Below are 9,248 nucleotides of genomic sequence, written 5' to 3'. Positions count from 1 at the left end.
TGTCACGAGTAGTGTTGCTACTATAGCCGTTACCCCTAACTGGACGATCGACCACCAAAGGTTTCAATAATACTATTATTGATAATAAGCTATCGATACTAATCTATCGGTCAAGCAGAAGGAATAGACCGACAATATAAAGTACTAAAATAAATTGGTACTATCGATGAATAGTTCATAAATAACAACTGAATTATTTACGGGCTGTGGGTTCGGAGGGATTGACGCTAGAGACTGTCCTCTCTGAGATCGTCGCCATCGCCTATGTCAGCACAAGGCTCCACGCGGTTGGCCTAGGACGAGGCCGTCGGCGAGTCCTCGCGCACGACTTGGACGTTCCCCTCCATCCTGACGGCAACCCTTGCCCCTCCTTCAGGGTGTTTCTTTGGATCCTTCAAGGTTCATGCGTGTTCCCTTGTTCACTGATGCAATCGTGTTCTGCATGCGTCTACCTCTTGTTCTTAGTGCGGAAGTGAGCCGAGACCGAGGGAGGCCAGAATCGATCGCTTTAGAACCCTGAAGGCGTAACGGAGGTATTGTTTTCGAACCGTGCAAGAGGTTTTCCGTAGAAAGTTGGCAACTTGGGGATTTGGCTCGTGATTTTAGCAAGGAAAAGTGAGCCAGAGTTGTTAATCTTATGGATTTGAGAGAGGCTTGAGGTGATTTTTGTAGGGGACAAATGCATAAGAAAGGTAAAGTGTTCCCTTTTTTTTTTTTCTTTTTCCAATTCGATGTGACAGATCAAATCATTCAGTGCACACCCAAAAAACCAAAGATTTTCAACTGTTTCTCTGACCTCGTTGTCTTATTCAATCCACATGTTGTCTCTTTCGCTCGAGGGATGCATACTGCATGGCGAGTGCTACTCCTCGTGTCAGCTTCATTCACGCCACTGTTGTGTCTGATGTGAGTGGAGACGCAAGCTGTAATAGTAAAGGTATTGTTTCTTGCTCCGAACATCTCAAGTTTATACGACTTACACATTAGCATCACCAAGTTCCTCAGAAAAGAAAAATATGTTCCATATGGTTCTTGTTGACGTTAAAACAGTAACACTTTTTTAATGTTTGTCTTGCCGCTGGTTGCTTTAATTTCCGCTCCTTTCCCCCGACAAGGAAGAATCTGTACACCAAAGTTGCACCATCTCTGATGGGCTGATGGCTCATATTCAGTCCATGTTGGCTTTCTCAGCCCACAGCTCATACCCCCTCTTAACCTAATCCTAATTAAGATTAGGGGGGTGTGATGGCTACGTTTTATAGGCAGATTAAAGCTATAAAATGGCAGCAACGAGGCAGATCTTTGGAGCCACGAGATTCCAAAGAGAAGAAGGAGAACAAGGCAGAAAAGGAAGAGAAAGAAAGGGAAGAAGACAAGGACAACGTAGAGAGACTGTTCTCAATCATCTAGTAGTGTTCTCATCTCAGGTTAGATCAAATCTATAGTAGACTCTTGCTGTGATTACTTGAGGAGGTTTTAGATATTGTGGGCAGTGACGTGATCCTTGTATCCCAGTTATTCTCTTGTGGTTGTTGCTAGAGTTTTGGGCAAGAGATTGAGATTTGTACATTCATTATTCTCATAGTGGATTATTTCTAGTTTGCCCCGTGGTTTTTACCCTTCACATTGAAGGGGTTTTCCACGTATATCTTAGTGTTCTGTTTGATTGTGTTTCCATTTTATTCCGCTGCGTATTTTGGTCTTCTAGTATTTGTTCCTATACAAAGGTTATTCCTGTTTATATCCCCATCAACTGGTATCAGAGCGGGGTTTTGGTGATTTATTTTTTGTATTTGAACATGGAGGCCAGTAATATTTCTCGCATGATTAGTTTGAATGGAAACAATTGGATGATATGGAAACCAAGAATGGAAGATCTCTTGTATTGCAAAGATTTGTATGGACCTTTGTAGGGGGATAGTGCAAAACCTACAACTATGACAGATTATGAGTGGAAGAGGTTAGATCGAAAAACAATTGGGTTTATTAGACAGTGGCTTGATGATAGTGTCTTTCACCATGTTTCTACTGAAATTTCTGTATATTCTCTTTAGAAAAAATTGGAAAGTCTCTATGAAAGAAAAATAGCTGGCAACAAAGCTTTTTTTATCAGAAAACTTGTGAACCTAAAATATAGAGAGGGTGCTTCTATTGCTGAGCATTTGAATGAAATACAGAGTATTACTAACCAGTTATCCTCTATAAAAATGTCTCTTGATGATGAGTTGCAGGCATTGTTACTTCTCAGTTCATTACCAGAAAGTTGGGAGACACTGGTGGTTTCCCTTAGTAATTCTGCACCAGATGGTATTGTCACTATGAGTCAAGTAACAAGCAGTTTGTTGAATGAGGAGTTGAGAAGAAAGAGTTCAGCAACATCTCAAAATGATTCACAAGCACTTATCTCAGAGAATAGAGGAAGGTCAAAGTCTAGAAGCAGTTCACGTATGGGTAGGAGCAAGTCAAGATCAAGAAAAGATATTGTTTGCTATAACTGTGGTGAGAAAGGACATTACAAGAACCAATGTAAGCAACCTAAGAAGAACAAGAAAAAGGGAAAAGAAGTGGAGTCTACAGAGTCAAAGGATAATACTACAGCTACAATGCAGGGTGGTGATTGTTTGATTTTGTCTCCTTCTGATGATATTTTTTCTTGTGTGTGTCAGGATCTTGAGTGGGTGATTGACACAGGTGCTTCTTATCATGCTACACCTCAGAGAGAGTTTTTTGCTACATACAGGTCTGGAAACTTTGGTGTTGTCAAGATGGGCAACTATGGCACAGCAGACATCATTGGCATGGGTGATATCCATTTAAAGACCAACCTTGGCTGCAAGTTGGTACTTAAGGATGTGAGGCATGTGGTTGACTTGAGGCTGAATTTAATTTCAGTTGGAAGACTAGATGATGAAGAGTATGAAAGCAGATTTCAAAGAGGGCAATGGAAGCTCAGTAAGGGTTCTCTTGTTATAGCTAGTGGAAAGAAATATCATACTTTGTACAGGTTGCAGGCTAAAGCTTATGGTGAGTAGTTAAATGCTACAGTGAAAGACTTCAGTATGGAGTTGTGGCATAGGCGATTGGGACACATGAGCGAGAAGGGGCTGCAAGCTCTTTCCAAGAGAGAGGTATTACCATATCTCAGAGGTATACATCTGAACCCTTGTATTGATTGTTTGGCTGGTAAACAACATAGAGTTTCATTTGCTAGTACTGCTTTGTCTAGAAAAATGCATGCCTTAGACCGTGTTTATATAGATGTATGTGGTCCTTTGAGGACAAACTCCTGGTGGATCTGTTGATGTTCTTGGTATAAGTGGTGCACTTTATTTTGTCACTTTTATAGATGATTTTTCCAAGAAAGTTTGGGCTTATGCTTTGAAGACCAAAGATCAAGTTATTAATGTCTTCAAAGAGTTTCATGCCAGGGTTGAAAGGGAGACAGAAAAGAAATTGAAATGCATAAGATCAGATAATGGTGGTGAGTATACAGGATTGTTTAATGACTATTGCAGATCACATGAGATCCAACATGAGATGACAGTTCCTGGTACACCTCAGCATAATGCAATTGCAGAGAGGATGAACCGCACCATCATGGAAAAGATCAGATGTATGCTTTCACAGGCCAAGCTACCCAAAAGGTTTTGGGATGAGGCTTTGAGGACTGCAGTTGATGTGATCAACTTATCACCATGTACAGCCCTAGATGGTGATATTGCAGAGCATGTATAGTCAGGGAAAGATGTTTCCTACAGGCATTTGAGAGTGTTTGGTTGTCGTGCATTTGCACATGTTCCAGATAATGAGAGGTCCAAGCTGGATGGTAAGTCTAAAGAATGTATTTTTCTTAGTTACTCACATGATCAGTTTGGTTACAGGCTTTGGGATCCAGAAAAGCAGAAGGTGTTCAGGAGCAGAGATGTGGTCTTCTTTGAGGATCAAACCTTTGAGAATTTGAAGAAGAAGGCACCAGCCAAGACTTTGTAGAAGGATTAGCAGATTGTGACCAAGTTATTCCTCTAGTATATCAGGGTGATGGGGGAGATGTGCAGGAAAATAGTGTAGAGCCTGATGTTGATTTACCTGCAGGATATGTTGAGCAAGAAGAAGTAGGAGAGCAAGTTCCCGCAGAACCTCAGTTGAGAAGATCTTCTAGACAACATCAACCTTCAAGTTCCCGCAGAACCTCAGTTGAGAAGATCTTCTAGACAACATCAACCTTCCAGAAGATACTCTACAGATGAGTATGTGATGCTTACTGATGCAGGTGAACCAGAGAGTTACCAGGAAGCAATTGAGAGTGAGCAGAAAGAGAAGTGGTTAGTTGCTATGCAGGAAAAGATGGATGCTCTTCAGAAGAACCACACTTATGATTTGGTGCTGCTACCAAATGGAATGAAGGCCTTGAAGAACAAGTGGGTTTTTAGGTTGAAGACTCAAGAATATTGTTCTCAACCAAAGTACAAAGCAAGATTGGTTGTGAAAGGCTTTGGTCAAAAGAAAGGTATTGACTTTGAAGAGATATTTTCTCCTGTTGTTAAAATGTCTTCTATTCGTGTTGCTCTTGGTATTGCTGCTAGCCAGGACTTGGAGGTTGAGCAGTTAGATGTGAAGACATCTTTCCTTCATGGTGATTTGGAGGAGGAAATTTATATGGAGCAACCAGAAGGCTTCAAAGTCAAAGGTAAAGATAATTTTGTCTGCAAGTTGAAAAAGAGCTTGTATGGGCTAAAGCAAGCTCCAAGACAGTGGTACAGAAAGTTTGATTCATTTATGATAGAAAATGGATACAAAAGAACGGCTTCAGATCATTGTGTGTACATCAAATGGTTTGGTGAGGATTTTATTATTCTCTTACTTTATGTTGATGACATGCTTATTCTTGGGAAAGATATGTCTAAAATTGACAGGTTGAAGAAGGAACTGAGTGAGTCTTTTGCAATGAAGGACATGGGGCCAGCAAAGCAAATACTAGGCATGCAGATTTCTCGTGACAGGAAAAACAAGAAGATTTGGTTGTTACAGGAGAAATACAACGAGAAGGTATTGGAAAGATTCAGTATGAGCAATGCTAAGTCAGTTGGTTCTCCTCTTGCAGGTCACTTCAAGTTGTGCTCAAAATAGAGTCCGTCAAGTGATGAGGAGAAGGAGAAAATGCAAAAGGTTCCTTATGCTTCAGTAGTTGGAAGTTTAATGTATGCAATGGTATGTACGAGGCCAGACATTGCATATGCAGTGGGTGTTACTAGCAGATTTCTTGCAAATCCAAGCAAAGAGCACTGGACAGCAGTGAAGTGGATTTTTAGATATCTCAAAGGGAGCTCTAAGGTTCGTTTAAGCTTTGGAGGTGGACCACCTGTGTTAACAGGTTACACAGATGCAGATATGGCAAGAGATATAGATACGAGGAACTCTACTTCAGGTTATGTACTTACTTTTGCAGGGGGAGCTGTGTCATGGCAATCCAGGTTACAAAGATGTATTACTCTCTACCACAGAAGCAGAATATATTGCTGCTACAGAGGTATGCAAAGAAATGTTATGGATGAAAGAATTCTTACAAGAATTGGGGCTAAAACAGGAAAATTATGTGGTGCATTGTGACAGCCAAAGTGCCATCCATTTGTGTAAGAACCCAATGTTTCATTCCAAGTCAAAGCATATAGATGTCAGATACCACTGGATTCGAAATGTATTTGAAGAGAAGCAGTTGCAGCTTCAGAAAATTCATACAAATGACAACGGAGCAGACATGTTGACGAAGACCTTACCAAAAGAAAGACAGGAGATATGCCGACAGCTGGTCGGCATGGCTTCACATTGAGGAGTCATGGGACAGCCTCCCTTATGGGCTGAAGGGGGAGGTTGTTGGGCTGATGGCCCATATTCAGCCCATGTTGGCTTTATCAGCCCACAGCCCACACCCCCTCTTAACCTAACCCTAATTAAGATTAGGGGGGTGTGGTGGCTGCGTTTTAGAGGCAGATTAAAGCTATAAAAAGGCAGCAACGAGGCAGATCTTTGGAGTCACGAGATTCCAAAGAGAAGAATGAGAACAAGGCAGAAAAGGAAGAGAAAGAAAGGAAAGAAGACAAGGACAACGCAGAGAGACTGTTCTCAATCATCTAGTAGTGTTCTCATCTCAGGTTAGATCAAATCTACAGTAGACTCTTGCTGTGATTACTTGGGGAGGTTTTAGATATTGTGGGCAGTGACGTGATCCTTATATCCCAGTTATTCTCTTGTGGTTGTTGCTATGGTTTTGGGCAAGAGATTGAGATTTGTACATTCATTATTCTCATAGTGGATTATCTCTAGTTTGCCCCGTGGTTTTTACCCTTCACATTGAAGGGGTTTTCCACGTATATCTTGGTGTTCTGTTTGATCGTGTTTCCATTTTATTCCGCTGCGTATTTTGGTCTTCTAGTATTTGTTCCTATACAAAGGTTATTCCTGTTTATATCCCCATCAATCTCACCCTACTATCTTGGATATGTGAAAGGCTCGTTTACATTTGTTCCTGGCAGGTATTTCCAAAGGACACTCGAAGCTGATGAACTATTATGCATGCAGGAAGAAAGACTAAAACCAGTTATCGTCTGGTGTTAGCCATATCACATGTTATTGTACAATATTCTTACTTCTTTAACTTCAGGTTGACTAGGCCTGAAAGGTGGGAGTTTGATGTGCAAGTAGCTACTTTTGCACGCCTTTCAGGAACTAGAGTACACCTTCAACATCTCTTCACAACTCTTTTTTTTTATGTTTCTGTAAAAAGAATCGAAAAATATTTCGATCCCTTCGTCTTAGTCTATGATGATGGTTTTAAATTATTGAAGTCATAGAACCAAGTCAAATGAACCCTAATAGATAGTCTAATTACAATTTGGTTTGCTTTCACTCGTTACTTCTTCAAAGTGTGTCAACAATAAATATCTTTATCAATTATGATAAATGATTTCATCAAAATAAGTTATCTAATAAATTAGGCACACTATTCTCGGATCAGTATTTCTTATGTAAAAAATTGTAAAAATGAGATTTCGGACTTTTAATTAAATTTAAGATAGCGAGTCACGTTACATAAATATCAAACTAATATTTTAAGTATAAAAAAATTATCCGATAAGGTCTATAAGTTCTAACATAGCTACTTCTGCGACCCAAAAAGTATATCCCAGTAATTACAGCTTCATAAGTTCTGACAGATTATATCTGTTTCGAATCATGCAATTACTTGCATATTATTGTTGTTGAAACAGTACTATAACATATATATATATATATATATATATATATATATATATATTTGTTGTGAAAGGGTACATATATGAATTTATCTCCTTCCCATTATTGTACTACATATTCCAATATATAGCACGCCACAAACACTTGCAGCAAAGCTTTTATTACCCCATCACCGCTTGTAAGCAGTAGCAATTCGGCGCTCAGCAAGTGAGGTTACTTCCAGGGTCGACGCCGAACTGGCTGCAGTAGTCCTTGTAGTATCCGACGCGAGCGTTCATCGTCTCCGTGTTCTTACCGTCGCACTCGAGGTCGCCGTTGATCGCCCGGATGGTGGCTCCGAATCCTTGGCCTGACGTGATGGCCGAGTGGCAGTTGTTCATCCAGAACCACAGGGCGGCCTTGAAGGAGACGACGACGTCGTTGGCCACCGTCTCCGGCGCGTTCAGGCCGTCGAACCCGATGCTTTGCCCGGCGGGTCCGTAGTTGTAGTTCCAGGAGAGTTGGAGCGGCCCGCGGCCGTAGTAGCCCTTCCCCGCAATGCACGGCCACTCCGTGTTGTTCTCGTCGCAGTAGTCCTTCGACGCGCCATCGATCTCCTCTATGTAGCAGAAGTCTGCAGAGAAGAAGTAAGCATCGATGCGACAAGTACTTGAAGGAACGATCGCATGCGTGCACGCAAGTCGAGAACTCACGTCCGGTCTCGTGCGTGGCGTGGGCGAAGAAGGCGGCGATCTCGCGCTTGGAGTCGTCGGCGGTTCCGGTGTGGCCGAAGGTCGGGTAGGAGCCGGCTGCGGTCAGGAAGGCGTCGCGGGTGTAGAAGCTCTTGCCGGCGCACCCGCCGTCGGCCTGGCCGATGATCCCGTCGAAGAAGCTCTGCGTCACGATGTCGGCCACCGAGACGTCGTTGGAGGGGGGGGAGGAGGAGTAGCACGGTCCCGACTGGCACCCGTCGCCGCAGTAGTCGTCGCCGGTGCCGCAGTAGCCGTACTTGCTGCAGCAGAGGTCGGCAGAGCAGCCGCAATTCTGGGCGGCCACCGCGATGGCTCCGGCCAAGAGGAGGCCCAGGAAAAGCATCGTCGTGTTGTGTACCGCCATTGCTGGGGATGATGGAAGTAGAACACTGCTCGTGAGGTATTTATAGAGAGGGAGGAGAGGAGACGGATTTAATGATGGCTTGTCGAAGCCGGTTTGGTGGAGTATTCATCAGATTGACCAGACTTGGTTCATTCGAAACAACCAATCTTTGCATGCGAGACGTGAAGCTACCGGTCAACAAATTGCAAAAACAATAACGTGACAGTGACCGAGAACCAATGCAAAACAAGGCAACGACGTTCCGGAACTCCAAGTAGCCATCAAAATGTCAGCTTCTGCTACTTAATGTAGATCAAATTTTGGCCAAAATTTGACAAGGTCAATGCTGCACAGGGCAAAAGCCATCAAAGACTTCTTACTTAGTCCATCCATGCCGAACAGCATTTGACAACAACTTGCCAAAGTCATGGAGGCTCAATTCCCTTGCATGCTGGACCGTGATACGGAACTGCATCAATCATAAGAAGAAACTGCATTGCAGCAGTATATTATATATATATATATATATATATATATATATATATATATATATATATATATAATAATAATAATAATAATAATAATAATAATAATAATAATATCGAATTTGGAATTAAAATGGAACCGATTCCAAAAGATTCTAATTTCGAACCGAAGTCAAAGAGTTCGTAGCTGACATGCAGGTTGGATCAATGAAAGAGTGATATGGAACTGCACTAATCAAACTTATGCATGAAGAAATTGCATTGCGGTAGGAGATGAAACATCACATATGTGTAGCTCGGATCCTTGTTTTAAAATGGGCGGTTTCAGTTCTATCAAATTTTGGAATCGAAAGCCATGTTGGTTCCCAACCAGAATTACCTGTTTTTATTTTTACCAAAATACTCTAGATTTGTCATTTGAAGGGGTATTTAAAGATT

The 9,248-nt window shown here is 41.9% G+C and overlaps 1 protein-coding gene across 1 annotated transcript; it reads right to left on the bottom strand.

Moving 5' to 3' along the window:
• Positions 1-7,330: 7,330 nt before the first annotated feature.
• On the bottom strand, positions 7,331-8,376 carry LOC135674106 (chitinase 6-like). Its single transcript, XM_065183577.1, has 2 exons — positions 7,944-8,376; positions 7,331-7,864 (listed from the first exon to the last, which is right to left on the bottom strand). The coding sequence occupies exons 1-2, from the start codon at positions 8,344-8,346 to the stop codon at positions 7,452-7,454; spliced, it is 816 nt and encodes a 271-aa protein (XP_065039649.1). The 5' UTR covers positions 8,347-8,376; the 3' UTR covers positions 7,331-7,451.
• Positions 8,377-9,248: the final 872 nt, after the last annotated feature.

This window comes from Musa acuminata, chromosome BXJ1-5 (genome assembly GCF_036884655.1).
Source record: "Musa acuminata AAA Group cultivar baxijiao chromosome BXJ1-5, Cavendish_Baxijiao_AAA, whole genome shotgun sequence".
NCBI classification, from domain to species: Eukaryota; Viridiplantae; Streptophyta; class Magnoliopsida; order Zingiberales; family Musaceae; genus Musa; species Musa acuminata.
Note: the sequence above shows the minus strand (reverse complement) of the source record. Positions and strands in the feature narration are given on the sequence as shown.